The following is a 21,529-nucleotide window of genomic DNA, read 5'->3' on the forward strand; positions in this document are numbered from 1 at the left end:
GCCCTTTCCTGTCATTTTTGGGGGGATTTTTTTTTTCCTCCGATGGCTTCATGCAGTTTGAGATTTAAAGAGGTCAAATAGATAGAATCTCACAAAGCCTGATTTTGGATGTGTGTACTGTGCGGGGCCCCAAAGTGTCTTTTTGTTTCCTCGCTTGACAGTCTTGCCTTTCTGTAATGTGCCTAAGACAACTATGGAGAGGAAGAGTTATCATTTTAATTTTGCCTTTGGTAAGGAACATACTAAAGCCTGAGAATAAAATACTTCATACTCACTGTTTTGTCTTTGTCTCATTTGATGGCCATCTTCTAATGTACACAAGAATTTGGAGGAATGAAACATTTCATGAAATACAGTTTATTCTGTAAATACACTTGTAAAAATGATACATTTTACCTAATTAGGGAACCCCAGTAAGTTCGGTTTTACAGTCAAATGTATGCACTCGGTAAAAATGTTCATACACGTCGAGGACGTCAAGGAGCGCTTTCAAAATTCCATCTATCAGTTATTTTGCTGTTGTGTTCTGAGGATGAATGCATCACATCCTTTGTTTTTACACAATGTACAACTAAATGGACAAAATCGGGAAAAAAACAACTTTAGTGCTTCATTTGTCATTTAGACGCTATGAAGAGTCCAACTTGCACTGCCGTGTCAGCTGCCACAGTCCAGAGGGAGTTAGTGCAAGATGGCAATTGTCCAAAGTCACATCCACTCAACGAGAAGGGGGAGGTACAGTTTCAAGGCCCTTTCCCATGGCGTTTGTCAATCTGCTTCTGTCGTGGGTCAAAGCAGAAGGAAATACTGTACCATTAGTGTCATTACATTTCAGAGCAGATTTCAAGTCACACAAGCTACCTTGAGTAGTGTTGTGAGTGTCTCTCTCGCCTGCTTGGCCGCACAGCGACTGCTCTATTTTCTCATTACTTCCTCTCGGGTGCGGCTCCACGGGGGAGGAGCCTGGTGGCGGCGGCGGCTCAGCTACTGCTGCGCCTGCTGCAGGTTTCAGCGCAGACACTTGCTCTGGTCGAGCTGCAGCTGCCCTGGTGGCGAACCAGTATCTCACCAGATCGGTTGTCAAACCAGTCACCTTTGCCAGTTCCTGTAACTGCAGCCGGAAAGACCAGTGTTCACTGTCGCTCATTTCAATAAGTATTTGCTCCCCCCCCCCCCCCCAAAAAAAAAACGCATGCAAATGAATTATTTGAATGCAACATAGAAAGAGCCCTTTCTCCTCAAGTACAAAAATGTTGGATGTGGTTTACCGAGTGTGTATATTGACAGTACGCTTAAACCTAAGTGAATTCAGAGCTTAGTTTTGGAATGCACGTTTGACGGCAACAGCTGTTTTTCACCATTTCAATTTTCCTGATTTTGTAATTTTGGGGTGTGGCCTAAACGGAACCCAGTGGCGCACGTTCGCATCTGGCATGAGTCCACATGCGGACTTGAACTTTGTTCCCATCCGTGGTCATCTGGTACAATTGTGAGTTAGTGATAGTAAACCCGGGCGGCTCGGTAGTCCAGTGGTTAGCACGTCGGCTTCACAGTGCAGAGGTACCGGGTTCGATTCCAGCTCCGGCCTCCCTGTGTGGAGTTTGCATGTTCTCCCCGGGCCTGCGTGGGTTTTCTCCGGGTGCTCCGGTTTCCTCCCACATTCCAAAAACATGCGTGGCAGGCTGATTGAACACTCTAAATTGTCCCTAGGTGTGAGTGTGAGCGTGGATGGTTGTTCGTCTCTGTATGCCCTGCGATTGGCTGGCAACCGATTCAGGGTGTCCCCCGCCTACTGCCCGGAGACAGCTGGGATAGGCTCCAGCACCCCCCGCGACCCTAGTGAGGATCAAGCGGTACGGAAGATGAATGAATGATAGTAAACCCTTCTTCATTGTGGGGATTTTTTTTGAACAGTGGACTACAAACACAATTAAGTTGGGACCTTGTGTTTGTCGAATAAAAACAGAACACGATTTGCAAATCATATCCAAACTATATTTTTAGTTTAATACACTACGAAGAAGATATTGAATGTTCAAACTGATAAAGTATTGTATTTGCATTTTGTAAAATGATAGGACAGGTGGCACAAAAGACAGTCATCAGACACCTGATTGGAACATCCCACAGGTGAACAGGCTAACTGGGAAGAGTTGCGTACCATGATTGGGGAAAAAAGGAGCTTCCCTGAATTGCTTAAATTGTCATTCACAAGCAAAAATGGGGTGAGGTTAACTAACCTCTTTGAAGTGCTGCGTGAGAAATAATCCAACCGTTTTACAATATTCCTCAATATACAATTGCAAGGAGTTTGGGGATTTCATCATCTAAGGCCCAATGTATAAAAAAGGTTTAGAGAATCTGGAGAAATGGCTGCATGTAAGTGGCAAGGCCGAAAACCAACAATGAATGCATGTGACCTTCGAGTGCCTCAAGCGGCACTGCATCAAAAACTGACATGAATGTGTAAGCTAGGGGTGCCTATTACGTCGATCCTGATCGACGGGTAGATCTAGAACTCATCCCAATTAGATCTGAAAGGTGTAGAGGAGAAAAAAAAAACATTTGTGTGACGTTGTACATGTTAGTAATATATTTTTGTGCTCATGTACACTAATCATCCTATCAGTCTCATTTTCCCAAAAAAATATTTTAAAAATAAAATAAAGAAGGTAAATCTTTAACCTACGGGTGGGCGCGTGACCTACGTCACCATTAGTTGTTAGCGCTCAGTCTGCAATTGTGATCAGAGCCGTTGCGATCCATCTTTGATCGTCATTATTCTCATTCAGTTTGCTTCGTGTACAATTCACCAAGGGCACGGGCAAAGAATAGGAATCTAGAGGGCTGAGGGAAGCACTTTAAAACGGTACGTGTGAGCTACGATGGTTAACGGGCTCTAAAAGTGCATCGCTTCCTTCCGTGTTTGGCTTCTCATCGTGGCGCACGTGTGTGCATGCGTGCGTGCGCGGTAAGGGGCGATCCCGGGAGGTTGGTTGAACGAAAAGTCTATCTTCGGTCCAAAATGTTTGGGCACCGTGCGGGGTGGTCCAAATGGAAGGTTGGTTACTGTATGACTGGGTACTTTTTTTTTACGACCTTTACAGTATTGAGTTTGCTCGCGAGCTGAGCTTACGTCTCTAAAATACATTTTCTCTCAATGCGACAATTCACAGAAGAGCCCCGTGTTGTTATGAATATTCCTGACAAGCCTGCCCGCCGGCTGGGAGACAGCCCAGAAACATAGCAAGCTAGCGCCAAACCACTAAATAGCAATTGCCCCCAAAATGCCAAGCCAAGTTCAAATGGCCACTTAATCTTGAGTCCAACATATCAAGAATTTTGAACATAAAATGGGTTCCGGAGAAATTGAGTTTGTGTCAGAAGGGGTTTTTTTTTTTAATATTTAATTTGAAAGATTGTTAACACTTTTCTCTGCGATGTGTCAATTTTAGAAAACATTGATTTGCATGGACAGGGACTTGAACTAATTTCTGCCAGCGTGAATGAACTTTGACTCATTGCGCCGACTGGTTTGTGGTCAGTACCTGCGACTCTTCCTGACCGCCACGGCTGTCGAGGTGCGCCTGGAGGAAGCGCTCGTTGTCCTGGTGGAGATCCTCGTCCAAGGCCGTGTTCTGGTACGCTTCCAACCACTTGAGCTGGCTGTTCTTTTGCATGTAGCGACAGTCCCCGAACCAGCGCACCACGTCGGGCCGGGGCAGCCCCGTGCCCGAGATGAGCTCGTCGTACTGAGCGGCGCTGGGCCACTGTGTTCTCGCGTACACTCGCTTGAGCAGGTGCAGCTGCTCCGCCGTCTTTTTGCCTCGCAGAACGGCCGCTTTGCCGCCGGGCATCGCCGCAAGGTTCGTAGACGCGCCGGATTGGGCGCTCCCACCCAGGCTGTCCGCTGGCTCATCCTCCAGTTTGCCATTGGCCTCGGTGACCTTCAGCATCTTTAGATTGATCTTAATTGGGTTGACTTTGAGTTCGCCGGAAGCGTCGTCATTTTGTCCCTCCTCGCCGTCAGCTTCTGTCCCGCTGCCCGATGCTCGCCCCGCCTCCTCTTTCCGTCTTTCGGCCGCCGCTGCTTTCTTCCTCCTCTCGGTGAACCAGTTGTGAATCTCCCTTCTGGTCATCTTGGTCTCACTTCGCAGACGGTCCACTTCTTCTCCTGTCGGTTCGGCGGCCTGAGTGAAGCTGGCCTCCAGCGCTTTAATCTGAGAAAAAAAAAATCTAATAAATACAGGTATGTAATAAAAAATGTATCTATATATATACTTTATACACGTCGGCTGTTGCTGGATGTTATGGCCTCTTAGGGGCAGTGTAGTGCTGTGCATGGATGGAGAAAGAGAACAGAAGAAGTGACTAACTCTTCATTTAACTCGTTTTTTACCGATTGGGAGGAATTTGTGCATTTGAGTTGTGCCATCTTTTTTGTGTGTATGCGTTTCCACAGCATTTATTTGTGAATTTTGGTTATTTGAAGGAATATCACTGCCAAGGTCAATGAAAAATGGCCGTTAGCATTTGAATGGCATCTTCCTTTGACTTTAGCATTAGCAGTGAATATTGTCTCCAAATATCAGTTAGCGGTCTCCTTGACTACTGTATTTACAACACTGGTCAACAGCACATTTGAATCAGGTGGTTTCGGGCACCCCTACAGGTATTTTTGACACCGATTAAAAAAAAAAATCCTAGCACATCGGTTTTGTGAGATATTCCTATTTTCTATGACTGACCTATAAATGATTGTGCAGTACGGATTTTACCACGCGCGTTTCAGAAAAACCCCCCGCACCTTTTTCTAAACTTCATATTCAGAAACTACTACTAAATAAAACCTTTCCTCTCACATGAACACTTTGAGACAGTAATTCATGCCTTTGTCACATCCCGGCTCGATTACTGCAACGCCCTGTACTTTGGAGTCAGCCAGTCGTCCATTAAGCGCCTTCAGCTGGTCCAGAATGCCGCTGCTCGCCTCTTGACTGGTACTCGTAAGAGGGAGCATATAACTCCTACTTTGGCATCCCTTCACTGGCTCCCCATTCATTTTAGAATTATTTTTAAGATCCTCCTCTTTGTTTTCAAATCTCTGAATAATCTCGCGCCACCTTACCTCTCTGAGCTCATACGCCCCTACACCCCTGCCCGGCGCCTCAGGTCTGTGGACCAGTCTTTGCTAGACGTACCAAGAACTAAACTGAGGCTCAGAGGGGATCGAGCCTTTTCTGTTGCTGGTCCATCTCTCTGGAATGACCTCCCACTGAACATTCGGCAAGCCTCCTCGCTGCCCATCTTTAAAGCCCTCCTCAAAACTCACTTGTATTCTTTGGCGTTTGACTCAGCATGACTTAGATTTGCTCTTGATTTTACTGCTTGGTGCTTTCTACCGCCTTATTACTTATTACTTATTACTGATTCGTCTTACTGTTTATTGTATATGTTAAATCGCTCCATGTACAGCACTTTGTATGCAGCGATGGCTGTTTGAAAGTGCTCTATAAATACTGTTGACTTGACTTGACTTGACTTAAATACACGCCATATCTTATGAAAACCCGATGTGCTCGGGGAAAACAAAGCAAGGGCTGATTTTAAATCAGCACAAAAACAATCCTCTGGAAAAGTTTACTCTCTGATAAAGGTTAGGTCTATTTCTTAGCACTGTTCTCCCGGGATGTAAATTTGTCAAAATGGCAATCTATTTATTTATTGTGGCCATATGCTCACCTGGTGGGGTTCCCTCTCCTTGTAGCGGACAACTGTGAAGTCAGGAGAAGGCGATCTGGGCAGCCTGCGTGAGGGCGTCGAGGGAGATGTCGGAGTGTGCGTTGACGTCGGGCTCAGAGGAGCGCAACCGTGCTGTGGCGTTCTGGCGCCGCTGCTGTTTTCGGAAAGGTCGATGGGCCCGGGGCTGCCCTCGTTGCCGCCGCCTACCGACGCCTTGTGTGGGGCACCTGGGCCTGAGCGCGGGCCCTTGAGGTTGCGGAGGTGGTAGCGTCGATCGCTGAACCACTTGCGGACTTCGCGCACTGTGAGTCCCGTCAGCGAGATGAGGCGGTCCACCTCCTCCTGGTCGGGGTAGGCGTTGCTCAGAAAACTGTCCTTGAGCGTGCCGAGCTGCTCCTGGGACTTCTTGCCCTTGCAAAAGCCGGGGTCTAGGAACACGTTGATGCCACGGGAGCTCAGGGAGCCGCCAGCTACGGGAGACGGAGACGAGGATTTGGAGGAAGGCGAGGATGCTTCGTCCATTTTGAAGGAGTTGCTCGCGCTCAGGTCGGCGTCGTCCGCACTGACGCTCGAGGCATCGTTTTTGTTGCCGCCGCTACTGTCCGTCGTGCTGCTGTTGCTGCCATTCGAAGGCTTGCTGTCCGCACTGACTCTGGGGGCATTTGCACTTTTACCGACGTCACTTTTACTCTTGCCCTGGGTACCGCTGGGGTATTTCACATTGGCGCCACTCACCTTTGTATTGCAACCCTGAGTGAGATTAATGACGCTCGCTTGACTGGTGCTACTCATGACGTTGCTCGTGGCCCCTCCTCCACTCCGACTACTCTTACTGCTTCCAATGACGTTGCTCCCGCTACTGCTGCTGCCCACTGACCCCATCATGCCGGTACACTTGTCGGCCACCAGGGCCGCGGCGGGTCGGGCCTGCATCGCGGGCCGGGCCGCCGTCTGGGGCTTGGGTGTTACGGCCAGTGCCACGGGGGTACCGTTGGCCATCACGGGCTGCGTGACGATGACGCCCCCCGGACTAACAAGAGAGCCCTGCAGTATTTGAGGGATCCCAGTGGCCCCCAGAACTGTGATTGTGTGCGCCGCCGGACTCGGGGGCTGGTTGTGTGCACGAGTGGATGCGGTTTGGATGACGGTGTTGAACAGTTTCCTCCTGGCCTCCTCAATCTCCTCGGGAGACCAGCTGATGCCTTGTTTGAGTCGCTGCGCCGTGAACCAGATCTTGATCTGCTCTTCTGGGAACTTGGTGACCACGGTCAGGTAGCAGAGCTCAGCCTTTGTGGGATAGGGGAATTTGCTGAAGGAGGTCTTCAAAAAGGAGGAGGAGTCCATGGAGGCATTATAGGTGGGGATGCTGCTCAACGGAATCATCACCTGGATGGGAAGGGTTGAGACGGTGAACAGGAGGTTTCCGTGCCGACAAGCGTCCATGTTTAATGAGCTAGAATTGAAGCAAAAATTACTTTGGGAAGATTCTTGGAAGATGAGGCGTCAGTGGAAACTGCAGTTGGAGACGACTGGTGCAGGCTTTTGTTGTGAACAGAGACCACCTGTACACACATTGGATTAAAGGTGCAATAATTCAGACACAGCTATTTTAAAAGCCGATTCATCGCTTCGAGACCTCCTGAGAACTTCTGACTTTAACCAGAAAATACTCTCGGATTTTCCAAGAAAGCAGACATTTGTTTTCAATGAAAATAAGACATTTGCAATATCTGCTTTTACTTTTGGATGAACATTTTTCCAGATGTTTGGACACGTTACGGCCCAAACCAGAAACTAAGGCCATGTCTACACCCAATTGGGGGTTTTTAAGCTGCGCGATGCGGCAACATTTACTGACACGCCTACCTCTGGTTATCTGACAGTAAAGAGCCCGGCTTTGAAGTCCTCCTTCGCCTGTGCTCTATGACAGCGTGCAGTAGTTATGGTTATAACCCGCACTTTAGCTGACGTCCAGACTGGCTCTCATGAAAAGCATTTTGGTAGCAGAATGATTATGAATCTCCACAGCCAAACGCAGATCTGAATATACTGTATCTGCAAATCGCCAGTTTGGCTGTAGTTTTCAGAATCCTTGTTTTTTCAATTAAAAAAAAAACTCTTTGGAAATGTTTTCCCATCCTGTTCATTGGTTTCTCAAAAACAACAACACAAATTCAATTGTTAAAAAAATGATCATTATTTGCAGTGCTACATTGCATTTCGTGAAGCAGTAAGTTCAACATGGGAACATCAAAACAAAGCAAGGAGGGAGCCTACCTGTGTGATGGGGGTCTTAAGGACCGGTAAAGTTCCAGACCCATTGACGATCTGAATCGCTGAGGGTAGTGTCACCTTGGTTGGTCCATTGTGGACAACCGTGGGGACATGAGCGACTTGGCTGACTGCAACGGGCTCCTTTTTCTCTGGCTCCTTGGAGCCAGATGAGGAGTGCGTATCTGAGGAAGGCTGGGACATTACAATTCGCTTGAGCTCAGATTTGCCTTTCAGCATCTTCATGATTGGGGTTTTGGTGATGGAAATCTCATTATCTTTGCCTTCATCTGACCCGGTGACTAATGTCTGCTCCACCACCGCCCTCCGATCCCTCCTTCTCAGCTGCAGAGGGCAATTAAAGGTGCTCGGGTGAATCCTGGCATTATGAAGGGCCAGGCCTTCAAACTTAAGCGCCGAAAAGCCACAGTTCACACAGAGGAAGCTCGGGTCCGAACGGAATTCCGGGTGTCCGGCGTACACGTGGTCTAAGAACAAATTAAGGTCATAGGTTTCAAAGTTGCAAGGCTTGCAGATGTAGGTCCCTGCATCCTCTATGGCTGGGTCTGCTGCCTCGAATTTGGGAGAGTCCGTGAGTTCCGGCGGGCTGAGCCTGGTGCTACTTCCAGAAAGTGTGGTTTGCCGCTGAAGAACCGGAATGTCCACGTCAACGTCCTTAAAGTGCTGTATGATCTTGCTGGGGATCATGCAGGGTATCGTGGACTTCCTCTTGCTGGCCATGGTGTGGCCGCACGGTGGGGAGCGTCACTCAAATAATTGCGAGTGGGGTGTGATCGGGAGGATGGGTGCTTGCTGGCAGCCTATAGGCTGGGCGTGGAGGGAGGGAATGCGCACAGAACGTCCATACGGCCACTCGGTACCTTCATCGTGGCCTGGAGGCAAAATGTGAAGCAGATAAAACATGTTGTTACAGTGAAAGAAAAATACAACTTGTGTAGCAACTTGTTCAGGAACATTGCTGGGGTCTGTAAGTAAACAACCTTAATTGTAAAAGTGAGTGGAAGATAGTAGCAATTAAACCAATCAAACCCCCAAATGTCGACAAGGGATCCTCATGAATGAGAATTTTTCAAAAAGCAACTCTGCTTCTTCACTAAAGTCGTTGGGGGAGTGATCCTGTCCGACCCCTCCTTTACCTCCCCCGCGCGCTTCCCCACCATCATGCGCACCCTACCCCCAAACGGAGAGCAGGAGAAATGGGGGGGGGGGCGGGGGGTTGAACGGGTCCTTACACACCTTGACAAATATTGGGACAAAGACTTCCGACATCTCACGTTACAGATCGACTTGCCGATCGTTATTCGTAATATTCCTCAGTTTTGTTGCTGCTTATAAGTCAGTATTTTCCTCCAAATTCTGCGTCTCCATACAACATAGTGAGGCTTCTTGCGGTTCTCCATCCCGCCTTCTCTTTCCTAAAATAATTCATGAATATCAACTAGACAAAAGTAGGCATCGGCAAATTCAAATATTCCCTCCCAACATTACTTTGAATTAAAATGATATTTTTTAAATAAAATAGAGATGAATAGATGAAAATACATTGAGGCCAATCCAGCACAAGGCACAGCCATGTTTATCATAAACCATCCATCCACTGTCGTGAGTGTTTATCGTCATTGGCGTCATTGGTGAGCCTGAACCTCTCAGTAAAGTAAATTTAGATTGCTGCCATGTTTTATGAATCGAACCAAAAAAAGATCACCCAATCAACAATAAATACCTGCAGATCATATGACAAGTAGCCCGCAGAATGTACCTCAATGTAAAGCAATACAAGTACAACCATTTCTTGACAAAACACTCAAGTGAAGTAAAATGTACTTTGATCAACACAATTTACCCCCCAAAAACTCTGAGTAAACGTAGCTCGTTATTACTCACCTCTGGCAAAGGGGGAGCGATTAAGTACCGGATGCTGGTTCTGGGGCCTGGACGTGATACCTCACGAACAAACTTACAAAGGTTATGGTCTCACCAGTTTAACTGGTAAATTCAACAGCCTCTCCAAGTCTTGCCCCTTATTACACAAAGGCACAACTGCTGGTAGATAAGACGATTCAAAATGTTGGCCACAACACAAACCTGCCCTTCTTCAAACAGCGCAAATACCTTCCTTCTTTCTGTCACTGGTGCCCACAAAGTAAACACACAAAAAGTGTTCTAGCAAGAGAAAAGTCATGGAGCGTTAGTTGCAGATGAGTTCACGCTCACTCCACAGCGACGCTACACCTTGACACACCAAATATGCGAATATCAATTGTTTTCATTGAAATGCTCAGTTTGGTCAACACCACTTGAGGTGAGTGAGGAACTGAGGCCTCGGCTCCACGTCGCCGGGGATTTTGCAAGCGCAAGATATTTTTCTACTGTCTGCCTTTTTTGCCACACATCCCTGGAGATTTTTCTTCATTTAAAAACAACAACAACAAAAAAGGAGGTTCTGAAAACTGTCCAAAGTCGGGATTTGCAGATATCTGCGGATCTGCATTTGGCTATTGACAGTTGTAACTGGAGGTTTATAACAATCAGTCATTCGTAAAGTCAGAGACACGCATCTCCTCTTCTTGCATGTTAAATAAATAAATAATAATTCAGTCAAAAGTATTTCTTTCTCCTCGTTGACACACATGTGCGTACAGTTCAGTTTCAGTACTTTTTTTTCGGAAATACAAAATAGTTTTGTGCAGTCAACAGCAGACACTGCTATTTTTGAACACACCCATTTGAAATATTTGCCCAATTGCACCGTCTTCGGAACGTGCCGATTATGAATGCTTGGTCTTGTTTGTTTTCTGAGAATCTACTGCACCTACTGGTAACTTGTCTGGCATGTAACAATAAAAAATGTACTAAAAACCAGGGATATTCTGGTTCGTAACATTGCACTGCTATTATTTTGAACAGCACTGTGTGTGTGTATGTATATATATATATATATATATATATATATATATATATATACTAGCTGGTTCGCCGCCCTCCGGGCGGCTCATCAGCTAGTTCCTGCGGAAGGCTGGTAAGGTGGGCCTTCGGCCCACAAAAGTGTTGTTGCTTGGTTCAACTTTTTGTTCATCTTCATTGCTTATCGCGAAAATAAAGAGATGTTTAGCTCTACTAAATAACTAACAATTTTATTGCAATGCTTGTGGGTAGACAACATTTTTTCGCTAAGATGCCCGCGCGATCGTAGTGAGCCACTGCCTGAGCGGCGCAGTGGCAGCGTGCAGCGGCGCGGTGAAGAAGGTACGTTTTGAAAAGGGACAGACGGAAGGACAGACCGCGTGCGGGACGACGCGCAATATATATATAGATATTGCTCTGTTTTGATTTAATTAAAAAAGCTGTTAAAGCAGCTGTTGTGTGACAAAATATTTTTTTCACCGTTATTGATGGACAGTAATATTGTGTGAGAGATTATGTGTGAATAATGTGTGAAAAAAAATGTTCATGTAAAATTGAAAATCGAAATTGTTATTTCATTAAATATTTTCATTTGGCACATGATTCCAAGTTGATGAGATCATTAAAATGGGGAAAAATAGGACAACAAATGTAAAAGGAAATTCAGAAACGATAAAAAATGTGAGTAATCACGATTAATTTTTTAGTTCATTTGAGTTAATTATGACAGTTGTATTTTTAATTAGATTAAATATTTTAATCGTTTGACAGCTCTAATATATATATATATATGTATATATATATATTATTATATATTCCCCCGTTCTTTTTTTATTACAGACATAAGCTTCCATAAATATATTGTGTGTGTGAGTACATATTTGCTTTCTATCCTGTTTATATATTTGTGACTGTGTAAATCAATGTGTATATGAACGAGGCCGTCGATGTGGAAGAACATGAACCTGAAAAACGCAACTGTCCTGCCGTTTTGGTTGATTTTAGCTAGGAAGACAGAATAACAAACAAACAAACAAACACACGTGACAACTAAATATTTTTGCAACGTGTTCGGTCTTTAACCATGAGACCTACAGCCCCCGTATTTCTGATGGTACGGACCCAGTTAGGGGCGATTACACGAACATGCTTGTAAATGCTCTAAGCATACTTTTGCGGCTTGGTGTGGATGCGTTTTTTTTTTTTTATTTAAAATAAAACAAAGCAGCGCGGACAGAAACCTCCTCCTACATGGAGAGGGGGAAATATTCAATTTTAAAAAAGCCCATCTTCATGTAGACGAAGCCTGAGTTGGCTACCACTTGATATGAACTTGACCATTTTTTCCCTCGTGACTTTCGCCATTAGCAGTCACACAGGGTGGGAAGTGAGGGGTTAACTAGCAACTGAGATTTGTTTCTGCCAAAGGAACATGATGTCCCTTGTTCCTTTGAGCATCCCTGGGTGAGAGGCACGCCGCTTGTCGTGGGCTGCTGCGCACCCCTCCTACTCCTCTGGCATTCAATTCTGCATCAAGGGGCATCGCGCTGCCAAGGCGGACCGGTCACATGACCGAAACAAAGGCTTCTGGGTGGACAGTTTCAGTCATCCATTACGCGGCCGTGTCGGGTGAGACGAGCGAGAGCCAACAGTGGGGGTTGGGAGACGCTTTGGGGTGTGAACTGTCGTGGAGGAAGCGCTGAGTTGTTTCAGAGAGGAATTTTCCCAACCCGATTGCCCCCTCCAACCGCCGTACCCTGCCCACCCCCGCTCTTCGACGCCCCCTTCTTGCTCCAAACTACAATCATGCAGAGCTCCACCCCACTTTGCCACCTCACTCCCTTTCCCTCCTCACTGTGCTTGCTCAGACTGGAATGTTCCAAGCCAAGAAGCTCCTCAGTCAGTGGAGATATTCTACAATTCACCTTCAAACACATTGGACACTGTTCTGAATATGATTGGAGAGAAAAATTCTATAGGTATAACATTCGGGGCAATGGACAGAGCTACAAAGTTGTGCCACAAAGTTTAGCCCAATCAGGGACTGCGCGATAAGCCTCAGCCAGGCAAGGATGCAGACAAAGCACTACGCAGGCTGCGCTATGAACAACACACCCAGCCGGCGTGTTGAATCCCGGAGTATGAACGCAATGGCGTCAAGTTGTACGTCACGTGTTGTGGCAATGGCGACTTTGTGTCTGTGTGTCGGCATTTGCATGTGTGGGTTTCCTGTGCGAAGTGAAGCGATGGAGGTTGGGGGAGGCCGAGTGAGCAAGGGCGCATGTGTGCTTACGTTCGTATGCATGTAGGACGTGGGGGTGGCTGCCGGCGTGCCAGTGAGTGCGTGTGAAGCTTGTTTACGGAGGGACCGAGGCGGCTTGTTTTCCTGCGTGCGACGGTCGCAGACATGCCGGTGACACAAAGAAATCTTTTTCTGCCGCTGGTTATTCAACACCTGTGTGGTGGTTCTGCACAACTCTCTTCATCTCTCAGCCTTACTTTTGGGAAGGGCCTCGATGGATCCACAGAATACAGGACAATAATAGCACATGCACCAGCTATCGTAGAGAGAAGGCTGCGTAGTATTGCAACAAAAATACCAGTCACTAAGCAGCGGATGCACTCGTGCCGATGACAATGCTGTGCTTAAGAGATGTATGTATACTGTTTTCTTGTTTACTCAGTTTCAAGCTTCCTTGCTTGTCCTTTTGCGTCACGCAGATACACCCCCCGCCTCCACTTCCCCTCTGGCCCTCATTCCTTCCCAGCGTTCCTCCCCCCTTCTCGTAACATGCTTGGCCAAGGGAGACAGGTCGGCAGCGCCACTGATGTGTTACTGTCCCCATGGCAACCACCCCAACGACTTGCACCACCCGCCGGGGCTTCAGGAAGACAAAATGGAGTTGTGTACCTCACACACACGTTCACCGTAGCTATCCAAGTTTGTTTGTTTGAAGCGGCATTTGGCGCATCCCTGGACTGCTCTTATTTTAGTAACTCCCACTGATAGTATTGGCGTTTCCCATATAGGTGTGGTCGGCATGGAAAGTTATTGGCCAGAGATGATGCTGACTCTTCCTGTTAACCACATGCCTGAGTGCCCTTACAGACATCGGCCTTGGTAACTTCTCGCTTTCTTCCCGAGTGGGATGAACAAAACCTCTCTCTTTCTTTGGGCTTGGTCTGCAGTGACCTTGGTAGTGCTGAATCTCAGTAAGCAAAAAAAAAAAAGAATAAAGAATTTAAACATTAAAGTCAAATGTTTATCGAACCACCCTTTGACTACCAAGTTATGGTCTTTCTCAGTTGCTCGTTTGCTGACATTCACAAGTCCCTGAGAGATTGGCTTGCGCTCATGACTTCAGCTCAGCATTGGCAACAGTGGAACACTTTATGTCAGTTTCCTACTGGGACAGCCCATCCTCTCTCAGCGACTCTCGGGTCACAGAGCAGATGGCTGTGTGGGTTGCAAAGGGCTGCATTGCTGTGGCCTCTGCCGGGGCATGCAGAACTGGGCTGCTGAATAGACCGCGACAGAAGGAGAGCGGGGAAAAAAATGGCGTTGCATCATACTCTGTGCCGCCCAACCTAAAATGGCTGGCATCACATGCTGCTAAGCAGCCGAGCAGAACGCAGGCTGCCGCTGCTGACCAAAACCTGCTCGCGCCGGATGTGGGAGTGAATCGGCGTGCTTTCGCCAAGACTGTGAAAGGCTCTCGACTGTCAGTTGATGGCGAGCTTATTGTCGACTTGGTAGAGCTACACGAATACACTGTCGTCATGACAGTGGAGAAGTGAGTGTGACGTCACTGAACGGCTGGCACACTGAAATGACTTCCTTGTAGAAGCCTTGAGAGGATACTGAGGATACAATTCAATTAATTCAACGGGTTACAGAAATCTCTTTCATTCATTCATTCATCCTCTGAAAGTAAAAACCTAACCTCAAAAAGCAAGTTTGGAAAGAGTTAGCAGTATTCTATAGCATTCCGGCTAAACAAAACACGGCAAGCTTGAGGTACATCTGTGTTGTTGTAAATATGGTGCATTTGGCGTTCACTGAAGTTCAGCCTGACTTCAACATTGAGTCATTGGCAGCAGCGTTGCCGTGGGTGAACTTTTAAATCCCCCAGAGCCGCACAAACATGACAACACAATATGATTAATCACCAGGCCAGCATGCTAACTACTGTTGACTCTTGAGCATCACTATCAAGCTGCTTGGAGTTAAATATTTCATTAAAGCAAACGATGAAGACTTAAAAAAAAGGCACAAGTTAAGAAGCCTATTTACAAAACATTTAAAAGGGGCCTCCATGGGTGTCATTCTAATGAGACAAATCGCATATGGAAATATTAGTGCCGTCAAGCGATCAAAAAACAATTTTGCGATTACTTAATTAGGTCTGTAATTAATGAACCGAATTCATCTATATTTTAATCTCATCTAAAAATTACTGAGAAAATCCCTATTTTCATTTTAAAATCGTTACACTATTGAGGCAGATCAAAAGACAAAAGTGGCATTATAAAGTATTTTATTGTTTTTCAGCAGACTTGGACAGATGCAGTCCTAGCCATTTACTTTCTGCTGTATTTGAGACTAGTCAAAGTGCAACCTTTAGTTTCGACCACAAGGGGGAATAGCACTGTTTTGTTTGTTTTTGTATATCTCTAAAGAATTACAAACTAAAAATAAAATAGAACAACAGGTCCTTAAAAAGTGCTTAGGTTAATAGATGGAAAATAGTAAGAACCATTTTCTGAGCAATACAAGTACTCAACACTGAACTTGCTTCAGGTAAACAATAAATAAAACAGATCCTTAAATCACAGTGCTGTAAGTTAGCACTTCAGAAATAACACTGTTCATCATGACAAACTAAAAGTGGTGAAATAAACATCAATCACTTCTAGTAGTCTACAGAGGATACATCAACTATGCCTCATACGTGGGATGTTCTCGAGTTTAGTTTGCCGAAGAGCTTTGCTATGTATGGCTCGCTCGCTATATTGCTAACGCTTTCAGTGCTAACGTTAGCTGTGGCTGCGTTCACGACTGTGTGCTTTGCACTGATGTGGGAAGCTAAATTTGAGCTGCTTCGGTGGTAAGCAAACTCCTTTTTACAAATTGGGCACAACACTACCTTTATCAACTGTGTCGCCAGGGCGTTTTTGGAATGTACATTTTCCATTCATTGTGGCGCGAACTCTCACATGCTCCTCCATTTTCACCTCTCCATTCCTCACCTTAAGCCCGCCCAACTCCAATGGGAGCCTATCAGCGTCGGCTAAACAAGCCCCAACATAATGGCAGCCAATCAATGTCCGCTTAAGGATGTGATTGACAGTTGTTTCCCCACCCTCAACAACTCGAACAAAGGAAGGCAAGACATAGGAAGGGCAATGAGAAAAAGGCAACCCACCTACAGAAACAATAAAGGCAGAGACTAAAATTTAGATTAACGCGATTAAAAACATGATGCGCTAAATGTGATGCAATTAATCGCAATTAACGCGATAATTTGACACTTCTAGGTAATATATATCAGATTATAAACCATGTTTCATGAAAAGTCAGGAATGAACACATAAAGAGTATAACGTTAGAAGCCTACAGTCAAACCTTGGTTTTCGACCATAATCCATTCCAGAAGGGTGTTTGGAAACCGAATTGTTCGAAAAACGAAACCATGTTTCCCATGAGAATCAACATAAAATTTGTTAATCCATTCCAAGTATAGAAAACAACTTTTTTTAAAGCATTTTTTCAACTATTTTACTCCATAAACTGTATACACGTGTAACTCTCTCTCTCTCTCTCTCTCTCTCTCTCTCTCTCTCTCTCTCTCTCTCTCTCTCTCTCTCTCTCTCTCTCTCTCTCTCTCTCTCTCTCTCTCTCTCTCTCTCTCTCTCTCTCTCTCTCTCTCTCTCTCTCTCTCTCTCTCTCTCTCTCTCTCTCTCTCTCTCTCTCTCTCTCTCTCTCTCTCTCTCTCTCTCTCTCTCTCTCTCTCTCTCTCTCTCTCTCTCTCTCTCTCTCTCTCTCTCTCTCTCTCTCTCTCTCTCTCTCTCTCTCTCTCTCTCTCTCTCTCTCATGACAATTGTAGATTGCATTCTTTTACACCTTAAATTTATAAACCCTAAAGTAATGGCTGTAACTATGGACGCTCTGTCTGCAATCCTACACTACGGTACAAGGTAACATCCCTCCATCCATTTTCTGAACCGCTTTATCCAAACAAGTCCAGTCTTGTCCATATTAAAAGTTTGCTGGGGAAGACATTCCTCGGCCTTGATGAGATTTACAAACTTAACTTTAAACTTTTCGGCAGCTTTCTTGTCTGAACTCTCTCTCCGTGACGAATCACTTTTTTCCTCAACTTTTCGAACCATCCTCTGCTTGCTTTAAATTCAAACTCTTCAGGAGCAATGCTAGGATCCTTTTCCTTTTTTAAATCAAATCTCCATACAATTGTCTCGTTTTGCCACAAATCGTATCTTGGCTAAGACTGTCCCCTGCTAGCTGTTTCTCATTTATGAAAATAAGTAAAAAATTCTCCACTTCCTCTTATATTTGTGGACTTTGTTCACTAAACACACGAGATCCTTCAGCCACATCACTGACTTTATGATGGTCTTTCGTTTTTAGGATGCTGCTGATTTCGCCATGCCGAACTCCTTAGCCAACACAGACAAATGCACACCTGATTCATATTTCACTATCAAATCTTTCTTAAATTCAATAGTTTTGCGCACGATTTTCCTCTTTTTTCAGCAGATTTACCGTATTTTCTGGACTATAAGTCACAGTTTTTTTACATAGTTTGCCCGGGGGTGCGACTCATACTCTGGAGCGACTTATGTGTGAAATAATTAACACATTCTAACATTTGACATGTTATTTTCACATTAAACCGCAAGCGGGGATCTCTAGGCCTGTGTTGATGCTTTCCACATTGACAAAAAAAAAAAACCTACGATGAATCTGACGTCAGCGAAGTAGAAGAGGAAGCACTGTCTCTTCTACCTCCGAAGTTGGCAGAGTTGCTTAAAAGTGACACCAAGGATGAAGATTTCATTGGATTTAGTGATTTGGAGTGACACTGATGGTTTGGTAAACTTGTTAGCATGATCATTATGCTGCAGTTATCTGAATAACTCTTAAAATTTCAGGTGAACATACCGGGCACATTCTCAGTTCATTGTTTATGGGTCATGTAACGTTAGCATATTGTACTCTTATTCAGCCTGTTGTTTTATTTTTATTTGCCTTCAAAGATGACATGTCTGTTCTTGGTGTTGGATTTTATTACATAAATTTCCCCCCAAAATGCGACTGATACTCCAGTGCGACTAATGTATGTTTTTTTGTTCTTTATTATGCGTTTTATGGCTGGTGCGACTTATAGTCCGGAAAATACCGTACTACTTCCACTTGCTTTCTTTAGTGCAATGCAAAAATAACAGTCCAATTTGTGTCGATCTCAACAAACGTCTGCTTTTTTAAAAATCTTTATTGAAAACATTGGGCGCTCTTTTTTTTTTTAAATGTCTTTGAACACGTCTGCTCACAATGTACGCTCTTTTTTTTTATTTTTGAAAACGTCTGCTCACAATGGCGCTTTTTCTTTTAAAAAAATCTTTATTGAACACATCTGCTCACAACGGAGGCGTCACTTCCTCGTCAACCTGAGGAAGCGTCACTTCTTTGTGTAACGAAGTCGAGAGAGGTCGAGTGGCACATTCAAGTGTGCTCAGTTTGGTCAAGAACCGAATTTTTGTCGTAATCCGAGGCATTAAAAAAAACTCTAAATTTTTGGTCGAAAACCGATTTGGTCGAGAACAAAGACGTTCAAAAACTGATGTTTGACTGTATTTGCAAAACTGTTTGAAAAGGGCAACCACGCGTTTCATTCTAATTGGAGAACAAGAACTATTTTTCATAAGACACTAAAGAATTGTATAGAGCAACAATTCTTAAAGTGTGGTACGAGTACCACAAGTGGTATGCTGGCTCTCTCGAGTGTCTGCAAAAGAATCACTGAACTAACACAAAATTACAGCATTGAATGCATGAAATAAAATCAAACCTATTATAGTGAAACTTGTAGATAAGAACACAGTCAATGTAAACGTTTTTAATCCAGTAATTTCCATGTACGGCGCATTAAAAAAAATGAACATTTTCAGCTGTGTTTTATTAACAAGATCTAACTGTTTTTTATAATTTAAATATGTGTTTTGACTTTTATTTGCAATACATCTTAATTGAATCTTTGTGTATTTTTTTTCTTTTCTTGTTGATCATTTTCGATCACATGACCAGCGTTTGTTTGTGTTGGTGTATGACATTGGGAAGATTCACTTATCAAACACTCATTAAGCAGCACCACAACAAAACAATACAATTATGTCATGGGGGAAAAGGATTTCCATTTAAGCACAGGGTTAATGTTTGTGTACAGTATATCACAGTGGCTTACAATAATAAATATGAATGTAATTTGTTCACACTACACTACTTTTCCCCATGAACACATAGACCTAGTATGTAACTGCATTTTAATGTTGGTCATCATAGTGGTACTCGCTAGTATTTGTTGGAGGTTGTGTTTAGAGAGTATATAAAAACTTAAAAGCAAAATGTAAGTGGCCTAATTGCGAAACTTTTAATGAGTGTCATTCAACTGGGAAAATGTTATTCATTGCACATCTAAGAATTGAATATGAAATTATGCTCAAAATTATTCAATCTTCAAGTGTTGCCAATTTGTCCGGTTGCACAAATAATGTTCTAATGTTATAGTAATTATAAAATCTAATCTGACCTGTCAAATTGGAACGGCCGAATGAGAACGTCATCGCCATCATACATTTCCCATGACGAAGCGTGTTCATCTTCCTTCCGCTCAACTTAGGCAGGCGGAGTGAGTCCCAACTTCGTGGACACGACAATAATACGCGCGTTGGAACCTTCGCACTCGCAGCGCAGAATGGGGAGAAAAAAAAGACAAATCTCCAGCCCTATAACACCACCCCCCTCCCCCGTCGGCTGTCGCCATTTTAAGCAGGCGACGTACGGTGCAGCTGGCCGGCGAAGGCGGACGCAAAGTTGGACGAAGGCTGAAGCGGCCCTGGTAGAAATGAAGACCAGGAAGCGACACTCACCTCACGTTGTCGGCGCACGTCGCTGTGGCAAACAAAACACACATAAAATAAAAGTTTTTTTCAACGGTAGCAGCTCAGTGGCACCAGCACGCCGACAGCAGGTCTGCGCCTCATTGATGGCAACTTCAAGGTGGAAGCTGCTCCGTCCATCTGCCGGTTGTCAAGACGCCTGAAGCTCGGCGGCTCGCGCCAGCGACCTTTCTTCGGTTCGGCCTGGTTTGATTTCGAGTGGTTCCAGTATGAGAGCAGCCAATGGAGGGAAGCAAAATACGGCGGGCGTAGAGAGGGAAGAGGCGAGCACGTGATGCATACGTCACTGACGGTGGAGTTGGCGTGAGAGCCCCCAGTGAGAGAAAGAGGCGTCCCGCCGTCAATCGAACCCCAGACATCGGACGGGCCGGTGTTCAACGTCCCGGCCGGCATTCTTCAACCGCATGCAGTGCAGCTAAAAACGCCATAAACACACCTGTCTCCCCAGGTGACCTCTCTTAAAGACACAGAACCATAGCAGTCATTCGTTCTTCTTTCAAATGGCAAGCAAAAACCGAATAGTCACACACATGACTCTTACGTTGTTTTTTGATTCTTAATCAAGGGCGGCCCGGTAGTCCAGTGGTTAGCACGTCGGCTTCACAGTGCAGAGGTACCGGGTTCGATCCCAGCTCCGGCCTCCCTGTGTGGAATCTGCATGTTCTCCCCCGGGCCTGCGTGCATGGGTTTTCTCCGGGTGCTCCGGTTTCCTCCTGATTGGACGCTCTAAATTGTCCCTAGGTGTGAGTGTGAGCGTGGATGGTTGTTCGTCTCTGTGTGCGATTGGCTGGCAACCGGTTCAGGGTGTCCCCCGCCTACTGCCCAAAGACGGCTGGGATAAGCTCCAGCCCCTCCCCAATTTTTGAAATTGAGATATCCGTAACTGCATTCCTGCGATCTACAGTTAATCACTTATTCAAGGATGGTGTAACATCACTTTTGTCATTGATGTTATTCAGTGTCTCAACTCTCATTACAGATATCTACAATTCAGTTCCAGGGAACCGCTAGAAAATTACAGATATATGCAACATAAATTGAGATACTTACGTTGTTTCTCTTACTTAAAACTTATTTTAGATTAAAGAAACTTGAGTTGAGCAAATACTGTATCTTCAACTGGAAATAGCATCTAGTCGGAAGGAAATTATCGATGTCTCAAATTGAATTTTGGGAAATCTTTAATTCCGTCACAGATTACTTGTAAATCATACTGCAGGTACCTGTAATTGAATTACAGGTACAGGCAAAATGACTTTGCAGACCTCTGTAATGGAGTTTGGACACAATACCGCACTTTCTTTTTGTTGTGTGGACATGGAATTCCTAAAGAGGCACTTAAAATGGTGACAAGTGTGTTCTGACACCTGTTTCGTAGGTTTGAATGTGATTG

General features: G+C 45.0%; 1 protein-coding gene across 2 annotated transcripts; it reads right to left on the reverse strand.

The window, feature by feature from the left end:
- Window positions 1-341: 341 nt before the first annotated feature.
- On the reverse strand, window positions 342-20,537 carry zhx3b (zinc fingers and homeoboxes 3b). Of its 2 annotated transcripts, none has more exons than XM_052056399.1 (7): window positions 20,107-20,537; window positions 8,020-8,906; window positions 7,218-7,304; window positions 5,743-7,128; window positions 3,549-4,220; window positions 862-1,111; window positions 342-779 (listed from the first exon to the last, which is right to left on the reverse strand). In XM_052056399.1, the coding sequence occupies exons 2-7, from the start codon at window positions 8,752-8,754 to the stop codon at window positions 769-771; spliced, it is 3,141 nt and encodes a 1,046-aa protein (XP_051912359.1). In that variant the 5' UTR covers window positions 8,755-8,906; window positions 20,107-20,537; the 3' UTR covers window positions 342-768. The 2 variants fall into 2 exon arrangements, with proteins under 2 accessions (XP_051912359.1, XP_051912366.1); XM_052056406.1 differs by lacking the exon at window positions 20,107-20,537 and adding an exon at window positions 19,767-19,927.
- Between the last annotated feature and the right edge of the window lie 992 nt (window positions 20,538-21,529).

The sequence above is a fragment of the Hippocampus zosterae genome, chromosome 2 (assembly GCF_025434085.1).
Source record: "Hippocampus zosterae strain Florida chromosome 2, ASM2543408v3, whole genome shotgun sequence".
In the NCBI taxonomy this organism is placed as follows: Eukaryota; Metazoa; Chordata; class Actinopteri; order Syngnathiformes; family Syngnathidae; genus Hippocampus; species Hippocampus zosterae.